Here is a 24,093-nt window from a genome sequence, read left to right as displayed (position 1 = left end):
TCACAGTTGCCATGATAGAATTTGGGCCATTTACAATTAACAAACTTCAAACTTCCAAAGTCATCTTCGCCCAGCTATATGATAGTACTAGTAGTTACTAGTTATAAGGACAGGCGTGTAAATCATGAAGCCTTGAGTAATGGTAGTATTTATTACGCCTGGCCATTAACCCCTGACAAGGAGTCTCCCGCTCCTGCATTCACAGACGCCATGGTATTTGTAAACATCATATCATCCAAACTAATAACGCGATCCATATCCATAAATTGCTGATCAAGGAGAAGATAAGAGATATTCGATAGTTCATCCGCCTGGTTGTGACCGTTGACGGGGTAAGTCCTCATGGCTTGATCAAGTTGAGCATTTGCATGTTGAGGGACGACAAAGTCATCAGCGTGAGGCCAGTGTGTTGCAGAACGGGACAGCCCTGTATCAATCTCTTGAGAAAAACCTGGGCGAGGGGCATTTTGAGGTGAATCTCCTTGATATTGCTGATGTTGCTGAGCTAATGGAGAAAGATGAGATACCACAGACCCAGCACTAGAAGGGGCATGGTGGCTTGAAATAACAGTCGAGTATCCCAGTACATCGACGTTGAAATTTGGAGCAGCTAAGCAGCGCCGATGAAGATCACGGAGGTGATCTGCGTAGGTACTAGCCAGGCAACGATTATGGGATGAAGTCAGTGAAGTAGCTCCGCGCCATCTCCTAGCCATTTCCTCGAGGCTATCAACCAGATACCAGAGTTCTTGGGTAAGCTCGGTATTATAGTAACGCCAGTGAACTAGAGCCATTAATCAGTCGCTTGAATATTCACCAATGGGCAGTCGGCTGTAGTTAAAAAGGGATGCTCTTACCTAGTAGAACACGGGCGGCGACAAATACGCAGAAGACGAATTGATTCGACACGGGATGAATTATAGGAGTATTGTCCAGATATTTGGCCGTCATGTTCTGGATCTCAATCGCGGCATTTTGGCATGTCTCAGCGCTGCAGACGCTAGGAAGTCGAACAATATTCGCCCACTCTGCAGGTGGATATCCTATACGCTGATGTAAAAGAATCATTGATGTGTTATGAGTAACGTGAGCAAGCGTCAGATTTGGATCCATATTAACCAATGTTGGTTGGCGTGAAATGTTCGAATCCCTCCATTTTTGAGGAAGAAACATCTTCCAGCTGAAACAGACGTTAGTACTATCCAAGGCGTGATCGGGTGCATTTTCCTACTGTACAAGCCGGAGGTCCAGCTCTTTGAAACGGGTAAGCCAACTGCTAACCTCACGTCGGTCATGGAAGTTAATTTTTTGCTGGAGAAAAAATGTCGTGACTCGACTTAGGGATTCCGTTGCCTCTACGCAATAGGCGAATGCCCCCACGGTTGACATGTCTGGCTGTGTTGTGCCAGGAGATGCCAATTGTGGGGATCCATATTGTGCGGGAGATTCGGTTGGTGACTCGGGGCTCTTCGGGATACTCGAATACTGAGCCGGTAGAAATGCGATCGAGTTTCCGATTCGTGCTTCTGATCGATCCCAAATTCCAAAGAATGGGGTCGTCACTTGCTCTTCCCGATGCCAAAGCCCTCCATCTGCGGGCAGTCTTCGATGGACATCATCTGCAGTAAGGCTCGTGTTCCACCTATGTATAAGAAATGTTAGATTTGTTGGACGTCGGGAGCACGTGGCAGATGATCGCATTGCTGGAAGATAACTGCACACATACCCCGTTGCGACCGAACAGAATCGGTCTAAATTAAAGATATTCCAGAACACTCGTCTCCTCTCCTCTTCCTCTACCCACTTGCGAGAAGGTGGCAGCGAAAGTAACGGTTTGAGTAGCCTTTGGGTGTCATGATCTTCGTCTTCCACACTGAGTCGCAGGTATTCCACGGTTCTCGTCAAGGATCCGACAATCGACCACGCTCGAGAGGTATTTCCATTTCCGATCTTGAACTAATCAGCAGTCTGGAAGTTATCCTTCGGGAGGTCAAACTCACATCGTCGAAAGCAATGATGATCAAAGCCTGTAGGTTCTCGACCGAAAGGCTATCCATCGCTGTCAAAACAACGATACTCCTCGACCTCCTGGCCCTTGACTCTGCTTCCACTTGAGATACAGCACTATTACTGGTAAACCGGATAGCCGCTACCACTATAGCGTGAAGAATGACAACCAAAGATCCTCTTTGGTCTGGATTATGCATTCGCCGTCGAAAACGAGTTTCGTGTATAATTGGGATCCAAGGATGGACTCTCTCGAAGTATGTATCCACGATTTCTTCGAGTAAGTCCGGTGCGGGCAGACTTGATGTAGCCTCCAGATCCTCCAAAGGTAGTTGTAGTTCGATGTTTGGATTGCCGCAAGTATCAACTCTTCGCCTCTTCCGGGGGTGATGCATAGCCGGCGAATCCGATGAACCATCGCGTTCGGAGCCTGGTGAGGGCTGGTAAATCCGCTCCGAGCTTGAGTCATTTGTTATGCGGGTGTTTCGGCTGTTGAATTTGCACAGTTCCAGGCAGACTGTCGAGAGCAAGTTCACCACCCCATCTAAACGACCGTTCTCGGGACTCGATGATTGATATCCACCGCCTAGAGAGCCACTTTCTCGTGCCTGGACCTCTCGAAGCGTATCCTCGAGTACCTCTATAAATTTCATCAGTTAATCTCGTCCATAGCATAATGCGCAGTAAACCAGATAAACATACCGATACGGCGACTCAAGCCCTCAACCGCGCCAGTTTTCAATCCTGGCTTGCTCCTTTTGGTGTCGTAAACACATGGGGAATCTAATCGGTTACACTGAGAGCACGTCGGAGACTCCCTGGAGCACTTCAACTTGCGCCGCCGACAGCCCTGGCACGATGGTCGCTCTTGATCAGCTCCGGTGGTACTGGTCTCTTCGGTTGTGTTAGTCGAATCCATCAAGCCAATGTGTCGCGCTATTGCCCTGGGAATGATGCATTAATTCTCGAGCTCGGAAAAGGGTGGTGAGCAAGAAACGAGACAAGCCCATATTTTTTGCGAGATCGGCGTCTGCATGATCGGCGGAAGATGGGTTGATTGGAGGGAGAAGTATGGGGTAAACAAATTGGAAGTGCGGGGAAGTTCCTCCGGGCTCGGTGGAGCTCCTCCCGATCATCGCCCCGACCTCCGCCGGGCGTTTACCTAGTATGGAAATCTACAAAGTATCTGTTTGATGGTAGTCGAATGAACGGCTCAAATTTCATAGACGGACATCATATGCTAACTGGTTACTGCAAACAAACTGCTAATTACTGTGCTTGACGTGACGTCATCAAACGCGTTCCACCTGCTCCACCGCCGATTTAGTGTCCCTTGCCATGGCTACAGCATTCTCCGCGTTGACATCGAGTCCCAACTGCTTCATGGCGTTCGTTCCAGAGAGGGCGTTGGGTCCATCAAAAATCTCAGCAACTTCTTCCAGACCACGATTCTTCGTTTCGGGGAAGAAGAAGAATATTAATGTGAAATTCAAAGCAATCATCACCACCCACACAATATAGTACCGCCATGAGATGGCTTCCATCGCGACAGGGTTCGCGAAGCTGTTATAGAGGCCAGCCAAATTGCCTGTCAGCTGGTAAAGCATGGCAGCTTTGGAACGCAAGGAGTAAGGAACCACTTCCATGATGTATGTGGGCGCGACTGGGGAACACGCATGGTAAAGTGCTTGGTAGATGAAAATCATTGCCAGAACCGCACCGGCGTAGCTGTGGTCCTTGAAGCCCTTCTTTTCGTTGATAGCCGAGCAGATCGTCCAGATAATATAAGAAATCCCCATGCCGCCCATGCCGATCAAAAAGAGACCTCGGCGGCCAACACGATCGACGAGAGTTGCGAAGAAGCAAGCAGAAACCAAACTCCAGATAGACATACAGCCATTGAGGGTGAGTTGGGTCTTTGAATCTGTAATTCCAATCGTTTTTAGAACCTCTGGAAGATAGTAGGAGATCAACGCATTGCCAGACCATTGCAGCATGGCAGGTATGTACAATGCCAAGAACAATCGATGTCTGTTTCCTTTGGTTGAGATCCATTCTCCCCAGCGCGACTTCTTCTGAAGCTTCTCCATTTGCAAAGTTGCGGTAATCTCGGCCATCTCAAAATGGGCGAGGCGAGACTGGGGATCCCCGTCGCCGTGATAGCGAACAAATATATCAAGGGCTTCGTCGCCACGCTCTTTGTAGATCAACCAACGAGGGGACTCCGGAGCGAACAGACTGAGGACTGCCTGTACAATAGAAAAGACACATTGGAGAAGACTGGGTAATCTCCAACTCCAGGACGATTCCATGCGAAAGGTGCCGTACGTGGCCCATGCTGCGATCAAAGACCCGAGTGGCCAGGAGACCAAGTAGAAGGAGACGAGCTTTCCTCGGTGCGTTGGATAGGCAACTTCAGATAGCAGCGGAGGTGCAGCGACAGACACGATTCCCAGGCCAAATCCCACCATGAATCGAGAAAACACAAACATCGCGTAATTCTTCGATGCGGCTTGGATAACAGAGCCGATCACAATGAGAATTGATCCACCGCAAATGGGATAACGTCGCCCATACTTGTCACAGAGCTGAGAAGATATGAGTATTGAAATCAATACTCCTCCTGTTGGGCCAAAGGTCATGGCACCAAGCCGGGCTCCCTGAGGATGTCCAAAGAATTTGACCCATTCTGGAAGTGCCTGCATGCCGTTTATCATGCTGGCGTCAAAACCTTGAGCTGTTTGTGTAAGAAGGGCACACAAAAGCAATGCATTCAGCTTGATCAATCGCAAATCCCTCCACCATGGTTTGTCGCGCTTTGGGATGACATCTTTCAAGACGACACCAGTAAAGTCGTAGCTGGACAATGCACCCTCTCCGGCGAGATCGTTGTGTTTATCCATTTTTTTCGATGGGAGAGAGAACACACTGAATATTTCTCAAGGGGATACATCTAGCGATATATACATCATCCAAATGGGACTCGATGGTGGATACCCCGAAACATCACGCGGGCTCCGGTCCAAGTAATTGACGGCAGATGGCGAGAAGCAAGCATTGCATGAGCCTTGCGAGGCACCGTGGGCGCTAATTTTCCCGGCTAATTTAGCTCGAATAAAAACTAGTCAATCCTAGGGGCAATTAGAATATGGCGTGGACTCTCGTCTCGTACCCCGCGTTTCCGGGGTTTACATCGGCCTCGGGGTGGTTGTCGGCCGGGTGTTATGCCGAATTGCCGGCTTCTCTACGCGGTGAATTGGGCTCACTTGGTACCTTTACTCCTTTACTATTCGTACCTATAGCTCAAGTGTTTCACTTCAAAAGAACCCAATTGATTGTTGCTTCTTAAATACTACTGTCGTGCGGGATATGAGACTTGTGCGATATCAGTTCCATGGTTTACAAGTACACCCCATTGATCTCAAATGTCTGAACGGCACCATCTCCTAGCGAGGTAGACACGCTCTTTCCCTTTATAGTAATGCCACCAACAGAAGCATAAAGCTTGTCACCAGTACCATCGGTCACCCAGCTGGAAACTTTGGTTCCATCGACAGGGACTTTAGAGAAGCCAGAGAGGTCGAAGCCGAAAGTCGTGTTTGCATCCCAGTTGGCAGCGACAATGACCAAGGTATGGCTGTTCTCATCGATTGCTGAGACAGCATTGGTTGAATTTGTTTCAAGCAACTTCATACCAGGCCGAATATGACGAGTAAACTGGGCAAGGTTATAGTATTTCGTCGTCGCGTTTGAAAGGGTCCTGGCAGAAATATCGGCAGCGATAAGACCCCAGTCAGATCCATCGAGAACTTGCCATTGCACCCAGGCATCAGGTCTTAGCAGTCTGAGATCCAGCATGATGTTTTTAACCATGGTATCACCGGTGCCATCATTGTCGCCATATTCACTATCCCATACTTTCTGGCCGATGCCTCGGGCAAGCTGTTGAAGCGTATCGCGTGGGCCACTGGAGCCCGAGTATCCATGCGTATTCATTCGCCCGACATTTGCCTGTTGTATGGTTTTGCCAATGGTATTCCACGAGTCCACGGCTTCTTGGAATGCATTCTCATCGGAGGCAGCAATGGTTGTCCTGTCGAGACCACGCGACTTTATTTGATCGTGAAGGATAGGAATGATTGCTTTCTGGGCGTTGGCGTCAATGTAGCATCCCTCCTGCGTTCCTGTGGATTTCCACCAGGTAGAAGAAGGTTCATTAAAGGGTTCGATAGAGTCAAATGTAATCCCCCAGTTGTCCTGGGCGTACTTTGCAATCGTAGCGAGGTAAATGGCATGGTTTTTATACTGCGACGAGGGGAAATTACTGGCCCCATTAACACCACCACTGGGGTTATGGTTGCTGAGCTGCCACCACATCGGCGAGTTGGAGAAAAGCTCGAAGATGTTGGCGCCTCTGTCTTGTGCCTTCAACATCATAGCTCTCTGCATGGCATCAACCGTCCAGTTCCAACTGGAAGAGCTGGGGTCGGTGCTCAGTCCATCAAGCCAGTATCCCTCAATCTGCTTCGTGGCTGGGATATTTGCTGATGCCGACATGGTAACAGATCCGTTGATGGTGTTCCACGAACAAGCCCCTGCATTGTATCGGACGATGTTCATTCCCAGCCCAGGTAAAGTTGCACCACCGGGCTCCCAATAGGTCGAGTCCAGAGTGAAGACAATGTCGGCCAAGTCATCTCTATCTCCATATGCCTTCGCCCACCAGGCAAGAGATGTACCCCAGCCCTCCCAGGTACTGGAGTAGGTAGTAGTCGTAATACTGATTTGCTGGTCTGCCTGGGCGATAGGCAAAGCCAATGCCCATACAAAGACAGCCAGTCCAGCAAATTTGGAGAACACAGCTGGCATAATGATGAGTTATCTCTGTTTGCAAGATACTAGAAGAGTGAAAAAAACTTGAGTGGCTGCAATACCGAGAGCTGGATATACTGATCGAGGCACCTAGTATTTAAGGTTCAAGGTACACGCAAGTCTGCAGAAGACCGGTCGGGGGATAGACTCGGACCTACCCGACCAAAAGGCCGAAGACGGATAAATAGAAAAACACTCACTTAAAAATGAGCCACAAACACGCAACTCTATCAAGACATGCAGGTAACCTGGGGATCTTTGCGGGGCAAATGTGGAGCACGCATTCGGGGATGTCGGAACCGAGGATGTTCAGGAAGGAGCACAAGACCTATTTTTCCATATGCAATTGTAACCTGGTCTGGGTTTCCTGCAATCACAAACCATCTCTGTTCCAAAACTCTACCTTTAGTACTCATTTACGACAACGAAAAAGAGGAGCTCTACATCAATAATGACGTCATATGATTGGGGTCAGTTGTACCTCAGTACCACCCATTACCCATACATAAGTCATATCCTCTACAGGACGGTCGACATTTATTTATTTTTCTCAGATCAACTGATCTAGAGGGACTTGGTATGTTATCGGTTGTTTAGGTTTAATCAAAGAATCACTCAATAGTACTGGTTTAGGTATCCCCCCGCCTGTTAAAATACTAGTACCGTGTGCCTCTAGTAGGTCACGAGAACCCCGCCCTTCAAGTTTTACTTACCCACCGACCTCCTATCCCCGCACCAACACAAACCTCAATTTGAACTTGAAACAAGGCAGCAATATCTACCATCATCGAACGCAGACGCCATACCAAGGACGCACAGTCGAGATTTGATTCGCTCGCCGCAAAATGTCTTCTCACGTCGTCAATTCAGCATGGAAAGTGATACCGATGTTCGAATCCCGGTCCATTAGCCAGACAGTTGATTTTTATACCAAGACGCTTGGATTCGAACTTGCTAGTGTCAAACCCGAACACGGAAAATCCGAGCAATACTTCTGTTCGATTTTTATTGGCAAGAAAGCGGAAGCAAACTTTTATTTTTCGAAAGTCAGTGCTGAAAGCTTCAAATCATCACATGCGTACATTGCTCTGGGTACATCTGAGTTGGATGACTTCCACGTCTATCTCAAACGCACACCCGGCGTCGAATTTGACAAAGAGATCGAAGATACACCATGGGGATTTCGACAATTTACCATCAAGGATATTGACGGAAATCTACTTACCTTCTTTAAATTTCTAGAAGGTGGTAATCCAGGGGAAGAATAGTGCGGTGATATAATTCGTAGAAAATTGAAAGGGGTTTTAGATATTCTCCCATTGATATCATTGAATATTGTGGAATCAGAGCTCATTGTGTTCATAGCTTCAGTACGGGTCTGATATTTCAAGGTTTAAATCATCTTGCCTGGTGTAGAACAAGGCGAGTCCGTCAAGTAGTAGCATTATGCGTTCTTATCTATGACCTCGAGGTTTTTGATTTTGTAAAGTGTTGCTATAATTCACGTATAAGCTTCAGCATGGAATAAAAGAATCGGCCATATGGACTTACTGCCTGTTGGACCTGGGCTTCCACTGCTTCCCTCCATCTGAAGATCAATGATCAAATTGAGGGGTTGACCAATAAGGCCGGATGCATATTGGGTAGTTATCAGAGTCCCATCCAAGTAGAAGTTGACGCTGACATTGCTTCCATCCTCGTCACGTAGCTCTGCCAGCACTGTGTGATAGTCTGTTGGGCTTGGATATTCCACATCTTTAGCTTGAACTTCACTTGAGGTGTTGAAAGTGTTGAAACTAATGTCACCGGACCCTTTCCATTCAGCGACGTCAATCTCTGGGGGCCATGAGTTGACGCCATTTAGCCAAAAAGCAGGCCAAGTACCCGTTTCGACTGGCGCGATAAATTGGGCTGAGAAATCCAAGCCACCCCCGGCCTCGATAGTGAATTGTTGCTTCGCGTACACAGTACCAGAGTCATACGCATAGTCAGATGCACCTGTGTATGTCGCGTTCAGAGTAAGGACGCCAGTATCGGCGATAACCGAATTGGATTCTTTCATGATGGCCGCTCCATTATGAGTATCACCCCAGGGATAGTTGTAGTTGAAGTATTGCGTGAGTGACGATGTTGAGTCAAAGCATGAAGTCGGGATAAGGGTGCTGTCCCGTTTCGAAAGACCGTGTCTGTCTCCGGGCAGTCCGAAAACTAGACGTGGCAGGATAGCAAGTAGAAAAGCTGAAGAATACATAGTTTTGCCAAGACAAATTCTAGTATTCTATCCTTTCCCCTACGAAATGTATGGTAGAAGGTCGGATTTGTGATGGGCCTCGGGATGTGTCCCTTCTAAGAACAGAGATCCCGGAATCTGCTCTTTTATAAAGTACATTTTCTGTTTCAGCGTGAAACAACTCGTGAAGGAAATTGATCTGCAACTTCTGAAAATGATACATGTTTCCTTAAAAAGGAAATACAAGATGCAAATCACTCCTGAGAATTACCCGAGCAGCGCTCCACAATGGAGGTTTGATCTTCACGGCAAAGTGATCAAGTAGCTTTCCCGAGAAATTCTCGGGCAGCCGTGTAGAATATCCGCTGTCCTAATATTCTACCATTAGCAAAATCATGCAGGTCTTTATTGGCGGAGACTTTTATCCCACCGGAGCTTCCCTAGTTGGGGTTACATTGATACCCCGCGATTCTTTTCTGCAATATAATTATTTAACCGCATGTTTGTAAATGCGGTTACATTTTTAGTCCATTAAACATTCTCAATCAAGTTCGTATCCCCGAGCGGCATAGCCCACTAGTTGAGACGGACTACCCACTCCGATCTTAATGTGGGCCTGCACGTTTCGAGGCATCGCTGGGATGGAGACAAAGCAAAGCTGAGAGTTGACTCGGATCTGACACTTCCGGCATCTAGTTAACCCGGGTTTTATCTCCATTTTGAAACAGTTTAAAACAATGTATCTACTACACATAATAAACAGTACATTTGATTTCCACAATTATTTCTTCCCTTGGTAATGCCCGCACTTCGACTGTTGTTCTCGCTGGAGCTGTATTGCGATCGGGCCAAATTTTATTCCACTCGGAGTTCATTCCCGTATAATCATCCTTCATGTTCGTGAGAAAGACGGTTGCATCGACCGTATCGTGAATGCCTGCCCGGCCATCCGATGCCCCCTTGATGATTGCGTCGATGTTGGACAGCACGGCTGCGGTCTGCTGTCGGATGTCGAAGGCAATAGTGCCGTCGGCGGCTGGAGTAGCTCCCACAAATGTGCCATTGCCGCGCCGAGATGAAGTCCCTGAAACATAGACATATGAGCCCTTTCCGTCGGCGGACTGTACAGTACGCGCGTGTGGGTAGTTAGCCAGCCCTTGGGCTTGGGTGGCAGGGCGGAAGTAAGGAATGCTTTGCGACATGAGGAGCTTTGTGGTGTTGAGTCGAGTTATGTAAAATGCGAGATGCTCGGAGCACAATGTAGAATAGTGTTTTAGTTTGAAACGTGGTATATTCCCTCGATCTATGTATCGATTGTTTCATGGGTCACGGGGCTCGGATAGATCCGCGCGGCCCGACTTCCGAAATGACGTCATCGCATCGGCTCACTCATGTCCATCCATCATCATCAACGTACATGAATCGTGCGGAGATTAGTAAAAACATCCCGACTATGGGTGCCCCCTTCTCTTCCAACCCCAGATGACTTCATTCCTCCGAAAGCAGTGCTCAACTCCCGTACTAACCAACAGTTTACCCACACCAATCCAGCATCGATTCGCTCTCCGACTCGGCGCATCCGAGATACATCCTGGGTCAGAAGAACGCTAGAAAGGCCATTTGGATTATCATTCGCCAGTTGAATTGCTTCATCCTCTGTCTCAAATGAACAAATTGAGACGACCGGTCCGAAAATCTCCTCGCGCATCACCCGACTATCACGAGGAATATTACCAAGTACGGTCGGAGCTATCCAGTAGCCATGCGCAGGCTCTGCTTCCGGAACCACGCCGGTGAAGAAGCTTGCTCCTTCTTCTTGCGCTTGGTCCAAATAGGACCTGACCTTAGAATAATGCTCTCGCGAAACAACAGGTCCAATAGTCTGTCCAAGTTGATAATTCTTCTTCACATATTCCACGAATACAGATAAAAATCTGTTCATGATGCTGCTTTGTACGTATATTCGCGAACCACACAAACAAATTTGGCCACTATTCTCGAATGCAGCTGATGCGGCCACGGGCACGGCTTGGTCCAAATCGACGTCGTCGAAAATTAACGTCGGATTCTTCCCACCAAGCTCTAGCGAGACGTGTTTGCCGATATCAGTAACAGTCTCTCGCCGAATTTGAATACCAGTACTAGTCCCACCAGTGAATGAAATTCCTCGCACGCGAGGACACTGGACGAGTGCCGAGCCTGCACCGGGCCCGTCTCCGAATATGATATTCATGACTCCAGGAGGCAGATCTGCCTGTCGGAGGGCTTCCGCAAGCACTAGTCATAAATCAGTTCCAGATACTATGTCACGGCAATTTCTCTGAACGTACAAAATGCGGAAATGCTTGTGACTTCACTGGGCTTAGCTACTCCAGTGCATCCAAACGCGATGCAGGGAGCAATCTTCCATGTGAGGAGATATAGAGGCATGTTCCACGGCGAAATGAGTCCAAAGACTCCCACAGGTGACCGGTGCTCGTATGTTAGGGTACTTGGCTGTCCGTCAATAAACCGGACAGTTCCCTCATCGTGTAAAATATACGTCGCGAAGTATCTTAAGCGAGAAAAGCCCTTAGTATTAACTTTCGGTTCATGAACACTAAGGCTGCGGCTTCGGATTTGATAGGGACTAACCGGAAGTTGGAAATTGCACGTTCTATCTCAACCCTAGCTCTAGCCAGGGGTTTCCCTTGGTCAATGCTTTCCCACGTCGCAAATACCTCCTTTTTTCTGCAAATCACAGATGCAATGCGCAGCAAAATATTAGATCTCTCTTGCCGAGAAATCTTGGACCAGGACTGAAATGCCTGGGAGGCTGCGTCCACAGCAAGGTCCACCTCGGAAGTGGTGCTGCGTGGAACTTGAGCGAGGGGCTTTCCAGATCGAGGATCGAATGAGTCTATCCAGCCGTTCGCTTTGGAATGGTCTTGAAACTCATTGTTGATAAAGTTTTGTACTCGAATTGGCTCTCCTGCAAGATTTGTCAAGTAATCCCGGGCGCTTTCCGGGCTATCGATTTCCCACAGCTGCGAAATAAAGTCCATATTGATCTGTATGAAGTTCCAAGGCCCAAGTTATGTAAAGCAAGAATTTCTAGAAAGCTGAAAGATGAAAGACTGGAATTCTTATGGCGGTGTCATTATACTGACCTTTCTCCGATCGGACCGCTATCCGATTCGACCATTTCCTATTTCCACCACGTTTTGAAGCCGCCACAGAAAGCCCTAGCCTGCATTTAGCGGTAAGAGCCATTTTCGATACTCTTTCCAATTATTCAGAGACCTGTCTAGTCGACCTGTTGAGAGAAAAGAGGATTTGTCTCTCTTCTCTGCCATCAATGAGTGGATAACAACGACACGAAGTACTAGCCAAACTGGAACCTACTGGTACCATGCTAGTTACCTAATTTTGGACCAACTAGTACATTCGATCAAGCAACCAATGATTTCCATGATCGTGGCATAGTACCGGGAGGGTCCAGTTCAGCTAGTACATCGTGTCGTTGTTATCCATTCGTCGATGGTGATGCGGGCAAGGATACGCTGAGGTGATAGCTGCGCCAATAAATTCAAAGTAAGAGGCATCGAGCCTCATTTATAGCCTTTTGATTCATAGCAGCTCTAAAAACCGGTGTAGAAAGTTGAGTGGATTTGAGCGCGTATGCGTGCTGTTCGAGTCTGATCTTCTGACCCACTCCACTACTGCAACCTGAGTGCATTTATTATCCAAATTTACTGCATTCAATTCAAGAGATGCATCAAACGCCTCGAAAAATAAGGGAAAATCGTGTAATAATTTTATTGAATACGCTCTTCCTAGTATGACATTTCCTAGCTCGCCCTACATGCAGAGTTTTGAGGTTTTTATCGGCATGGCTTGGCAGCCCTGGAGTTTGCTCAGATCCTGCGTAGCTCATCGAAATATGTCCCACTAGGATATTCAATTCAGACCTTAACCCCTCGAATCTAGAATAGTTGACAGGAACCCTATTTAACGCTTCAAAACATGTCGTATAGCCCCAAAAATTCAATCGCATTTCCGGCAAGCATACGCGCTCGCGTCTCCCGTGAGAACATTTCGCCCACCACCTTGTCATTTGTCAACATCTCACCAGGCATAGGCATTTCACCAAGGGGAAACGGATAATCGCTACCCATGATAATTCTTTCGGGGCCTATCTTCTTGCAAATCAAATCCAGAAGATCTGGGTCATGTACCAGACTATCCAACCAAATATTGTGTTGATGGGACTGAAGATAGTTCTGGGGAGATACTCCTTGGGAGCTATGTGCAACTAGATCAGGTCGACAGTCATAGCCATGTTGGATTCGTCCGAGAAGAGGCACGTAAGCACCACCCGCATGTGCAAAACATAGTCGAAGTTTAGGGTGGCGCACGAGGATGCCGGATGAGAGGATTGCGTGAATGGCGAGTGCAGTCTCGCTAGGCCTGTTTTTCTCAAAGTTGGTAAGAATCATCCCAAATTAGATCTCAGAGTCACATACATTCCGATTAGCCAAGCAGACCAATAGCTGCCCCACCGGTCGCTGTTTTCCTTTTCCAGGCCATACCCCAAGGGATGGATGAATATTGGCATGTCCAATTCCTCGCAGGCACTCCAAAAGGGTTCAAATTCTGGACAATCCAACTGTTTGCCATTAATCTCCGTACCAATCTCCACTCCCTTCAATCCGAGGTCATTTTTTGCGTGCCTTAGCTCAACCACTGACGCTGCAACATCCTGCAATGGAACAGTTGCGAGTCCCACAAAGCGCTTGGGGTATTCGTGACAGACCGATGCAATGTGGTCATTCAGGCAGCGGACTAACAATGTAGCCGGTTTGATAGGCTTATCATATGAAAATAGAATAGGCACTGTGCTGATCACTTGGATGTCCACACCTGTGGCATCCATTTCCTTTATTCGAACCATTGGGTCAAAACAGTTCGGCTCAACGGTTCGGAAGAATTTATCGCCCACGAACATATCGACATTGTGGGATGATAAAACTGTTTCATCGTCCTTGTCAAATTGAGATACATCACGCTGTCGGAGATTGATCCATTCTTCACCCTTTCCTTCCGAAGATTGCTGCGAAAAGTCGGGCAAAGATGGTGGCATTATATGAGTGTGCATGTCGATTCGGAAAGGGCCATCCTTATCATTGTTTTCATTGAATGTGTTCCATTTGGGTTTGGTAACAGAGCACGAACAACAATTTGATATGACCGTCATGATGTGATGAACAATGGTAGAATTGTAAACAAAAATGTCTTTTGATTAAATTTCAATTCTTCTCGGCAATTTTTGTTTTCATTTCATTTTATTTTACATGCTGGCTCCGCAAAGACTCAAGTAGTTTCTGGCATGAGTGCTTCAAGTCTCAGCTGGTATACTTCCCACTCGGATAGATCCGACTGACCAATAGGAAGGCGTTGCGGGACCGATATCTCCACGCCATGCTCGGGCCTACTAGTACTACCTATTAGGTAGGTGAAACTTGCTTACCGTTTAGATCATGTGCAGATGCGGAGAAAAAAACTTACCTCGTTACCTACCTATGTAGGTATTTAACAGATCGATTCGTCGTATATATTATCGACAATATCTTACTACAAGTACCCCGTGAAGCTCATCTCGACTTCGTTTTTATCATGGAATCATCCCCCATCCCCAAAGGCTCTATTCCAGGGCCAATCAATCTGGCTTCTTGGCTTGAAACAAACTCTAACAATTTAAAACCTCCTGTCAATAACAAATGTTTATACTCCGGGGAAGATTTTATTTTGATGGCAGTCGGAGGCCCGAATACAAGGAATGACTATCACGGTGAGTAGTACCGTTACTGCGGGTGCAACAACAAATCGCGTGGATATGACAACCTAATACCGTTTTTTCTCTGGTAAATAGTCAACGAGAAAGAAGTACGACCATCTCTAATACATCTTCACTCCGGAATTTTATTTTAATTGCAGTCTCTTTTGATAGGAATGGTTCTACCAGATCAAAGGTGATATGCTGCTAAAGATCATTGACGATGGGGGGGTTCCGAGACGTTATAATTCGAGAGGGCGAGACATTCTTGGTCCCTGGTACAGGCTAATAGCTCCCGCTCCGATCTAAATCTTACTGATAACCCTTAATGTAGGAAAAACGCCTCATTCTCCGAGGCGAACCGCAGATACCATTGGTCTGGTCATGGAAAGTGCACGTCCACCAACCAGCATTGATCGCATGAGATGGTATTGTGAGAACAGCGAGGCACACCAAAATGAACCAACAATTATTCGGGAGGTTTCATTTCACTGCGAGAATATTGAAGCTCAGGTTAAAGCCATAGTTGATGAATGGATGAATAACGAGGCAGGCCGGAAATGTGGGATTTGTGGAGAAATTGCACCTTCTCACTGAAAGTTATTATGTTCACATGGTAACTAGTAAACAATGCATTGAATGAAAAAATCAAACACATCAATCTTCATATTGCGAGAAAAAGCTATCAATCGAATTCATCAGCATTGGATCGCCGAAAAGGTCCAATGAGGGGTCCCCGAGCGTAGATGGTTGGGAAATCAAGTCGCCAAGAAGAAGGTCATCATCCATTGTCGGCTGCTCAGTCATAATATAGCTATCTGATGGCTCGGAATCGTTGAAAATACTCAGTATGTTGTTATCGAGAGGTGAAGGTGGTACAATGGCGTTTGGTATAGGGTTGGCTCGTTTTGGCCGTGGTTCACAAGTCGGTGCGACGGAGTGAGATTGGGCTCTCTCATTAGTCCCAAGTGGTCTTTTCTTTCCTTTTCGATGATGGGGTCCCATGTGTCTCTCACTGTCTATTCGATCTGCATGATTACAATTGTATGGTACGCCCATGGTTTCGCTTGACCTGGATTGTTGGTAGATCGTGAACTGGCCATATTGGTCGAAAGTTCTGTTGAAAATGTCGTGTTTGTTCAGATCAATCTGTGTAAGCTTCATGTCTTGCTCAATGAGTGTTTGATATTTATTGATCTCGGGCCATTGAATCTTAAAATCCCCGAGCATGTTGAAACCGGTCTCAACGTCGGACCATGCTTTGTTAGAGAAAGTCGGATTCCGAGCCAGACGCATACAATGTAAAAGCACCTTCGTGCTTGCATATATTGCCCGACTTTGCTGTATCACAAAGTGGCTAGCGGGGACTTTGGCTATCACTTCGGGAGTAACCTTGATGCAATTTGATGCAGCCTCGGCACAGCGCAGGAAAGCTTCGGGCTCCGTAATGCTCAGTCTTTCGATAAAGGTTCGGTATAGAAGCACAACCCCAATATAATATGAAGAAACCGCGATTGTCTGCAAAGCAATAGAATCTACTTTTCGGTCTGTGGTTTCTATTCTTGGAAGAACTTGCTTGGTATAGTAGTTCTCGAGCTCTGCATCATGTTTTTTGACGTACGATTTCAACGTGTCCCTCAGTTTTGGGTCTTGGGATGACTGAGATTTGCGAATCTGTCGAACTGATCTATAGATTCGACCCATAGTAACATGAAAGTCTACCACGACTGAGAACCAAGGGTCTGTTTTTGCCTCTGGGGCCGATACTTGATCGTTCTCGCCATCAAATGATTCGGTGTCGCTTTCGACATCATCAATTGCTAGCGGCTTTAGAAGTGCCGTTGACAGAGACCGGTCAAGTATATACAAGCACCGCCATATGTTGCTTCGTGTCGAGAAAGCTTCGGCGGCATCTGATTTCAAGTTCGTATCACCATCGCCGTCATCTTCCACATCCAAGCCTTGATAAAGACGCATTGCATGACCGGCAGTTACCCAAGCATCAGTCACTCTGCCTGACTCTGTCAAGTATAAGCTCATGATCCCGTGTGCGGCAACTGTATTGATCGCAGAAGTTGTATTCCGCTGATATGCTCTATCTGAGCTCAGAGATGATGCATGCAAGTAGAGGAGATTGCCCAGTTCTGCCCTTTTATAGATCCTGCATTCCTCTTGATCAAATATCGGGTGTTCACTCGGTATCACTGAGGCTGCTGCCGCGAGTAGGGCATACAAGAGGAAAGGAAACTCGTTGTTGTCGCTGGCGTTGTCACTAATCCCACCGACCTCTTGGCCACAGAGCCAGTGATCATATTGCGGTCGGAAGTTGTGGACGTGGATGATCGGAAATATTGGATAGATGGAGTGGTAGAATAGGTCAACCAGCACGTGCATTAGCGACTTCTCAAGTCGCGTTATGTCGATCGGAATCGATACGGTGCCAATTGATGCATCTTCCGCATCGCTCTGCTGGCCGACATAATATTCGCAATGATTTACCCCAGCTTGCACTTGTAAGTTGACTGCCCCGGTTGAGGAATTTGGTGGGTTTTCAACGGTCGCATCTGCTGAGCACGCTCGCAAGAAGTTAGGCGGGTCGGATACGAGACTCTCTTCGGAAACGGGAACCGACTGATGCGCCGCCTTGTGAGGATGAGAGTCTTCGTCAACGATCGATGCAAATGGATGCAAGAGGGTCCCTGTCCCTTCAGCGCTGATTTGAGCTGCAGATTGTGCTTTTAAATTTCTCTCCATTTGTGCAAGTCTCTTTTCCAGTTTGAGAACATATCTGTCGGCGTCCACAACCATGTCAACACAGTCTCAGGCGGGCATGGAATAGATGTTTGGAGACCAAATCAATCGCAGAGTGACGACTTACTGTGGATCTACTAGCCTCATATTATTATATGGCTCAAAGACACATTTCGCCTTGTTTCGAGTACAGCTCTGACACGGATGTTCGCCATCGCATTTGACCTTCTTGCGACGGCATGCCTGGCAAGCCCGCCAAACCCGCTGTCGCTCATACATTGCGCATGCCGTAGACAGAGTGAAGACAGATTGGAAAGGAAGGAAAGAGCTGGTCAGCTGGACCGGAAATTCGGAGAGTATTTCCACCCCGCTCGCTGACGGGACTCACTCCAGCCGACGGAATGCAGCGCTCAGAAGTCTTGTGGGGTAAAACGAACGCCATCTCGAGACCCACATCTACCAGGCGAGTGGAAATTCCATCGTCATGATTCGTTGTATGCACTTTCTTAGCTCTTGCAATTAGTTAGTGAATAAGCACATTGACGTCGATTTTTGCATTGTTCAGTCAGAACTGAAATGTATAGCCCTCGCTGGAATTTATCCTATTGATCGTTCTGTGTGGTAGGGGTAGGTGCTACTGAGATCGAATGTATCATTAGATGAACCGATTTGAGTGCTATCTAAATTTATCGTTTCTGTAGGTTTTTGCTACAAAACTTGGGGATTGGGCTACCTATTCGTAACTTGAAGACCTTGTAAGAAAAGTCGAATCAAAACTTGACACTCCAGGGCTCGAAAAGGGGTCTTTCATTATTTCACAAGTTTTCTGATCTCATGAGCGTCTATTTGCAATGGCTCTTTTAGCCTAGTACATATCAAAAGCAATTCATGCAGGCTTTCAGGGGGGATTCAAACTTTGAATACCCTAGATAAATACAATCATGCCAGAGTGGAGCTACCAGAATACCTACTAGGTGGGTTCCGATTATCTGTCCATGTCGTTAACCTAATTTCCGAGTCAATGAGAGTGTTCCTTGCATATCGAAGCGACCACCGGATTCTAATACAATGGTAATCATATGACAGATCTCTGACAGCATCCATTTCCCAGGTGTATACAACCTAGGTATCGATAAAGTATGTCAGCGAACTCGCTGCAAGGCATACATACGCAAAGCATATTCGAGGCGCCGGGCCGGCGGGGCCGCGGCCTCGCCGGCCCTATACCCAAGCATAGAATGTCTTTATGCCAAATCTCAGCTGAGAGGAAGAACAAAGGTCTGAAAAAAAAAAGAAAAAAAAGAAAAAGCTAGTTGAATACCACGTATATCAGTCGTTCCTAAGATCTATGGGATATTTCGTTTGCTAAAAGATCCCCAGTAAGGCCGAGGAGGAATTGTATTCCGTACATATCAATGTACTTTCCCGGAATTTCCAGTATTTTCTCTATCATATGTAGTAATGGTATCCAATAGGAAAACTATTTTAATCACTTGCAGCCCGTAGAGTCTGAACCGAGAGTTCTCTTCTAGGGGGAACCCTGTTATCAGTCCTTCTCCGCGCAAGCCGCCCAGGGCTGGTTTCTGGATAGTACAACCATGGAAATGACCAAAGAAGCAACTTGACGCGGCGATATCACTGATTGCCAGTTGATATTCTGGGATTTCCTTTTCGCGTGTCTCGCGTGGCGCAGACGAGTTCATTAGCTCACTGCGACCGAGCCATTGCCTCGTCTCTGACCCTTCCAACTAGTGGGGCGTCAGAGGACATGCGTTCCATAGGGATCGCTCATCGGCATGAACAGTGGAGTGAGATGGTAGATTTATTCATACAGATTCCTCCGGTGCCTGCACATTCAGAGATTCGATTCAATAATGAACCAGTTTCATGCGAGAATTTAATAGTTGGGATCGTTCTAGGATCCGTGCAGCTGTCAGATGAAGATCAATCGCTTATCTCGGTTGAGAGTTGCAGATATTGCACTGCCTGCTACGGAGTGCATAGAAAAAATTGAATTGTTTTATTTTAAACTAAACTCGAAAAGGCTACCTTAAATATGGAGGCGTTGCGCCCGGACAAAAGCCTGGGATCATCTGGCAGGTTGCTGATAAGCTCTCGGATGTAGATTGGTTAATCCCAGAGGATCCTCCAACAATGCAGTCCCAAATGTTCGATTCATCATATCTTAACTTTCGCCGCACCTCCCCGGCCCCGTTAGGCCATTGATCGTTTGTTGTCAATAATTATGACACTGCTGACGCCCTGTCACTTGGGTCTCAGGTAAATGGCTTCTCCGGACTATTGACTGGTTGCTGAACTCCCCTTGCGGAGGTCGAGATAAGCGTTCTCCTCCGCCAGTAGGCGTTCGCCGCATGAACAGAGTTGGCCGTTGGACACAGGGGGATTCGCGGTCTATTTTTTGATAATCACTCTCGGTCCTATTCTCATACCTGCTTGTCGCACGATTCACAGCTATGTTATAACTTCCCTCCACTCCATCCGACTAGGAGAATGCAGAAATTCCCGTTTTCAAGTATTTCCTAATGAACGATGCACCGACTATGGCCCGGCCCCACGAATACACCTCTCTGTGGTGGCCCGAGGAGAGAGTCAAGGCCACGCTTGACACTAAGTACATCATTAGCCGTCTACGACCCGAGAGTGTTCCTCAGCTTTTCGATCTACCCCGTTGGGGCGAGGGTTTGACGAGCGAAACCTACATGGAATGGATTTTGACCAAAGCGGCCCGTCTCTTCTTGATACTCAACGAGATAGGAATCCCTGATCGAATCTTCGCTCTTGTCGACGAGTCACGCGATGACGATGACCTACCGATGGCAGAACAGAACATCGATCTTCTGTGCCTTTCTCCCTACGGCAACGATCCTACCCTCGATGCAAGCTTTTTCCATACCCAATGGCGCTTTCTAGTCCGCGGCATTTCTGAAGGCGAGCACGTTGCTTACACAGCAAATGAAGGTGTTCCAGTGGAGGCGGTACGAGCTGCGACGAGCAGTGGAGTACAGGGCAGAGACGAGACAGTTGATAAGGTTATCCTGTCCGGGACAGTGTGTCGTGTCTTTCTGCGCACCCGGGTCCAAGTTGGTGGCGCACCGCACTTCTTCTCGTCGAACGAAGTACTCGAAGAAATTCGTTCTCTGAGAAAACTCACGCATCAGCATATCTTTTCGATCTATGCTTCATATTTTGTCGATGATACTGTATGTGTGCTGTTTACCGGCGCCGAAACAGATCGCACCCTTCATAGTTTCTTGAGTGATGAACCTCTGACCTTCAAACGCCTGCCCAAGGAGGAGCGCCGTCAGACTCTCATTACTTGGCCTCATTGTCTCGTATCCGCATTGTCCTGGCTGCATGTTCGTGGTCATTCCCATACTGCAATTCGGCCTTCCAACATTCTCATCGACCCAGACTTCAATATCATTCTGGGTCAATTCCAAGCCCTCGATTCTCTTCTTGCACCGCCGCGAGTTAACGACCTCGAGTCATATCAATACTCTGCCCCGGAACGCTGGATCCACACTGCTGTAGCACCCACTCATCCAGTTCAGCAAGCACCTAGCAAAGTGATTCTTCCTTCGGGAGGTCGAACTGGGCGGCGGAAGAAACCCGTTCGTCTTGCCTTAGCACCACTTAACGAAACTGGAAGCCCACCATCATCACCAGACAATCCTCGGCCAGACTCTGCCGCGTCCAAGGGAACCGTTATTCATCTTGGACTCCCAAGATCCCCATCTCGCTTCTCCTTCGCTTTTTCATCTTCGTCATCCTCGTCCGGCGCATCCTCAAATTATGCATCTACAAACTCCACTTCGACCAGCTCCCCAAAACAAAGCAGTCCCCTGTGGTCCAAAAGACCACGAAGCCTCTTTCCAATCCCATCACTAAGATCCTCGGCCTCCTCATCGTCATTGTCTTCAACGAGCTCCTCTCTAATCACCCCACCCCCTTCGACTCCTTCAACCACCCTCCCGACCTGGCACTCATCCCAGGCCTCCCAATCATCCGCAGACCTGTTCTCTCTTGCCGCCATTATCCTCGACATTTTAACACACCTCTGTAAAAGAAGTCTGACCTCCTTTGTGTCTCACCGCAGCGCCCGCAACCGCTCCGCCGGTCGTGGCGGCGGAATGGCAGACGCTTCGTTCCATCTCGCCCGGAATGCAGTCCAGGTACAATCGTGGATCGCCCTGCTAGAAGGCGACGCGCTGAAACGATGCCGACGAGACCGTGGCAGTGACCGTTTCTACTACGCCGTTCCCCGAATGCTGATCGTCCTTCGCGCGATGCTCTCCCCCGAGCCAGAAAAGCGGCCGTCCGCAAGCAGGGTGAAGAAGTGTTTTGGGGCAGCGATTAAGGAAATCCCATCTACGCGTGGCCCTGCCATTCCACTTCATTGCATCTCTCCTCCGAAGCAGGAGAAGAAGGCCGCTCCCATCAAGGCATGGCCGAAAGAGGCGGAGGTCATGCCGGGGATAAACAAGACGAACAACAGAGCGAGCATGATTAAGAGGCAGGCGTCCGTACCTATCCTGACGAAGACGAAAGCGCAGTCTGTCCTCTCCTCGTCGTCGGTTTCTGAGTTTGATTTTGGATTTTCCGAGGCTACTAGTGATAGTGAGACTAATCCGGAGGAATTGCAGGATGAAATCGAGGATGAGGTTGATCCTTCTATTCTGGATGATTTTGAGGAAATTGAACCGGTCGATCGAGTGTTGCCCCAATTATCATTACCGGATCTTGATGCTAATATCACTGGGATTGAGGCGTTGACCTTCCGTACTTAGATGTGCGTGTGTGTCCCTAAAGGCTCTTGATTGTTCGATTGATATGTACGAATTTCTGTATTTTGGAAAGATGGAACGGAACGTTGAATGGCTCGATGACTTAACATGTTTATATACTACTGCTTTTAATTATTTTGTTCGTATAAACTTCGGAGGCATTCATTTTGAAGCTATAATATTCATTTTTTATCACATTCGCTTCCTCCGTATATGGTCCCCTCCCCGGCATTTGAACATTTTCTTAACAGCTTTCTCTGGTCTTATGCGGAAAGAACCTTGGAACAACTCTCAATTACTAGTGACCATTCAAAGAGATCGAGCAAATTGAACATATCATAAAATAGAATTAACTATGCTAACCCAATGCAACTCATAAAATCATCACCCAAATCCATAGCCAGTAAATACCACGTAATCACATGAAACACACCACCAACACACCAACAAAACAACGATGCCCTCCTCAAAACCAATATGAAGAAAATGAATTAACCGAATACCAAAGCCCGCACCTCAATACTCTCCCTCAACCTCGCCCCATCCGGCGTCCTCGGATCCCAAAACGCAGTATGCGGCACCCATTGCGCAACGTCACCACCCTTCAACCCCTCCGAATCCGAGCACTTAAGCAACAATCTCTCATCACGACTCATACCAGACCAATACCTCCACTCTTGCCGGGGATTAAACTTGACCCCCATCGTCTCGCCCGTCCGATGCGGATACCGATGCTGAATTGGAACCAGATCCTCCCCATCAACAGACTGCGCCGACGCAAATGCCAATGGCGCAGACTGGACCGGCTCAGCTGTCAGCGGTCGCCACACGTTGACGATGCGATACCGTCCCGCGAGAAGTTTCTCCGCCTCCTCCGGGTCGGAGACGTGGAGTCTGACTCTATCGGCTGCGGCGCGGGGCGTTTGGTCCACGTGTGCGCGGTTGACGGGTTGGCGGGGGGCGTCGGGCTTGCCGCGGCGGATAGTGTGGTCGAAGAGGAGGATCTTCTTTGCGCCGGGGATGGAGGTTAGGAGGAGGGATTCGACTTCTGGGTAGTATGTTTCGCGGACGGCGGTGTCCGAGTCGAAGGTTGAGTAGGTTGTTTTTGTGGGGACGGATGAGAGGGTTTGGAAGGCGTCTTTGTCTAGATTGTAGGCATTTTCAGAACCGCGAATGTCGGTTAGGGGTACCTGGTGTGTGTGCTCGAGGTAGTTGCGTTGGGGTTGGTTGGTGGGTGGTGCTTCGACGTAGTTGAATGGGGCGGAGTTGTCCGGGGGTGGTGCGTAGAAGGTTATTTCTGCGGTTGTTGGGCCCCGGGGAATGTAGTCTGGTCCGCTGCCAGTGGTTGGAGTGGTAGTTGTTGTTTCGGTGGTGGTGGCCATGTTGTATGCCAGTGATTGTATGCCTTGGCTGGTTGAAGTATAGAGTATTGAGTATGCGGGTAAATGCGACTCGACACGATGCGATGCGATCCGATGCGAATGCAAGAATACTTGATGATGATTCGAAACGCAGAGCACACTCTTTATATGCTCACCCGCTGCAGTCGGAGCAGAAGTTTAAAAGTCTCCGGAGACGTGATGAATTAGTGAGCAAGATGGCCATTCGGCATT

General features: G+C 47.9%; 13 protein-coding genes across 13 annotated transcripts; 4 read left to right on the top strand and 9 right to left on the bottom strand.

The window, feature by feature from the left end:
• Positions 1-152: 152 nt before the first annotated feature.
• N7533_007234 (uncharacterized protein) lies at positions 153-2,926 on the bottom strand (the record flags this gene model as incomplete). The annotated part of the gene is made up of 6 exons (XM_057103884.1): positions 153-784; positions 858-1,180; positions 1,232-1,642; positions 1,727-1,950; positions 2,001-2,647; positions 2,710-2,926. 6 exons carry the CDS (start codon positions 2,924-2,926, stop codon positions 153-155), a joined length of 2,454 nt encoding a protein of 817 aa, XP_056958841.1.
• Positions 2,927-3,299: 373 nt separating this feature from the next.
• On the bottom strand, positions 3,300-4,910 carry N7533_007233 (hexose transporter protein; the record flags this gene model as incomplete). Its single annotated transcript, XM_057103883.1, has 1 exon — positions 3,300-4,910. One exon carries the CDS (start codon positions 4,908-4,910, stop codon positions 3,300-3,302), a length of 1,611 nt encoding a protein of 536 aa, XP_056958840.1.
• A 496-nt stretch (positions 4,911-5,406) lies between these two features.
• On the bottom strand, positions 5,407-6,876 carry N7533_007232 (glycoside hydrolase superfamily; the record flags this gene model as incomplete). Its single annotated transcript, XM_057103882.1, has 1 exon — positions 5,407-6,876. One exon carries the CDS (start codon positions 6,874-6,876, stop codon positions 5,407-5,409), a length of 1,470 nt encoding a protein of 489 aa, XP_056958839.1.
• Positions 6,877-7,724: 848 nt separating this feature from the next.
• On the top strand, positions 7,725-8,147 carry N7533_007231 (uncharacterized protein; the record flags this gene model as incomplete). The annotated part of the gene is made up of 1 exon (XM_057103881.1): positions 7,725-8,147. The coding sequence occupies one exon, from the start codon at positions 7,725-7,727 to the stop codon at positions 8,145-8,147; it is 423 nt and encodes a 140-aa protein (XP_056958838.1).
• Positions 8,148-8,380: 233 nt separating this feature from the next.
• N7533_007230 (uncharacterized protein) lies at positions 8,381-9,130 on the bottom strand (the record flags this gene model as incomplete). The annotated part of the gene is made up of 1 exon (XM_057103880.1): positions 8,381-9,130. One exon carries the CDS (start codon positions 9,128-9,130, stop codon positions 8,381-8,383), a length of 750 nt encoding a protein of 249 aa, XP_056958837.1.
• A 725-nt stretch (positions 9,131-9,855) lies between these two features.
• Positions 9,856-10,311, bottom strand: N7533_007229 (RidA family protein; the record flags this gene model as incomplete). The annotated part of the gene is made up of 1 exon (XM_057103879.1): positions 9,856-10,311. The coding sequence occupies one exon, from the start codon at positions 10,309-10,311 to the stop codon at positions 9,856-9,858; it is 456 nt and encodes a 151-aa protein (XP_056958836.1).
• A 206-nt stretch (positions 10,312-10,517) lies between these two features.
• On the bottom strand, positions 10,518-12,153 carry N7533_007228 (aldehyde dehydrogenase; the record flags this gene model as incomplete). Its single annotated transcript, XM_057103878.1, has 3 exons — positions 10,518-11,374; positions 11,440-11,663; positions 11,744-12,153. 3 exons carry the CDS (start codon positions 12,151-12,153, stop codon positions 10,518-10,520), a joined length of 1,491 nt encoding a protein of 496 aa, XP_056958835.1.
• A 954-nt stretch (positions 12,154-13,107) lies between these two features.
• Positions 13,108-14,231, bottom strand: N7533_007227 (amidohydrolase family protein; the record flags this gene model as incomplete). The annotated part of the gene is made up of 2 exons (XM_057103877.1): positions 13,108-13,558; positions 13,615-14,231. The coding sequence occupies 2 exons, from the start codon at positions 14,229-14,231 to the stop codon at positions 13,108-13,110; spliced, it is 1,068 nt and encodes a 355-aa protein (XP_056958834.1).
• Positions 14,232-14,764: 533 nt separating this feature from the next.
• On the top strand, positions 14,765-15,124 carry N7533_007226 (3-hydroxyanthranilate 3-4-dioxygenase; the record flags this gene model as incomplete). The annotated part of the gene is made up of 2 exons (XM_057103876.1): positions 14,765-14,939; positions 15,099-15,124. 2 exons carry the CDS (start codon positions 14,765-14,767, stop codon positions 15,122-15,124), a joined length of 201 nt encoding a protein of 66 aa, XP_056958833.1.
• A 23-nt stretch (positions 15,125-15,147) lies between these two features.
• On the top strand, positions 15,148-15,521 carry N7533_007225 (uncharacterized protein; the record flags this gene model as incomplete). Its single annotated transcript, XM_057103875.1, has 2 exons — positions 15,148-15,202; positions 15,259-15,521. 2 exons carry the CDS (start codon positions 15,148-15,150, stop codon positions 15,519-15,521), a joined length of 318 nt encoding a protein of 105 aa, XP_056958832.1.
• A 60-nt stretch (positions 15,522-15,581) lies between these two features.
• N7533_007224 (fungal specific transcription factor domain-containing protein) lies at positions 15,582-17,732 on the bottom strand (the record flags this gene model as incomplete). The annotated part of the gene is made up of 1 exon (XM_057103874.1): positions 15,582-17,732. The coding sequence occupies one exon, from the start codon at positions 17,730-17,732 to the stop codon at positions 15,582-15,584; it is 2,151 nt and encodes a 716-aa protein (XP_056958831.1).
• A 2,486-nt stretch (positions 17,733-20,218) lies between these two features.
• On the top strand, positions 20,219-22,483 carry N7533_007223 (protein kinase domain-containing protein; the record flags this gene model as incomplete). Its single annotated transcript, XM_057103873.1, has 1 exon — positions 20,219-22,483. One exon carries the CDS (start codon positions 20,219-20,221, stop codon positions 22,481-22,483), a length of 2,265 nt encoding a protein of 754 aa, XP_056958830.1.
• A 488-nt stretch (positions 22,484-22,971) lies between these two features.
• N7533_007222 (putative methyltransferase) lies at positions 22,972-23,862 on the bottom strand (the record flags this gene model as incomplete). The annotated part of the gene is made up of 1 exon (XM_057103872.1): positions 22,972-23,862. One exon carries the CDS (start codon positions 23,860-23,862, stop codon positions 22,972-22,974), a length of 891 nt encoding a protein of 296 aa, XP_056958829.1.
• Positions 23,863-24,093: the final 231 nt, after the last annotated feature.

Source organism: Penicillium manginii, assembly GCF_028828005.1.
Source record: "Penicillium manginii strain IBT 31320 chromosome Unknown utg000005l:1.0-5665137.0:1.0-5668048.0, whole genome shotgun sequence".
Taxonomy (NCBI): Eukaryota; Fungi; Ascomycota; class Eurotiomycetes; order Eurotiales; family Aspergillaceae; genus Penicillium; species Penicillium manginii.
Note: the sequence above shows the minus strand (reverse complement) of the source record. Positions and strands in the feature narration are given on the sequence as shown.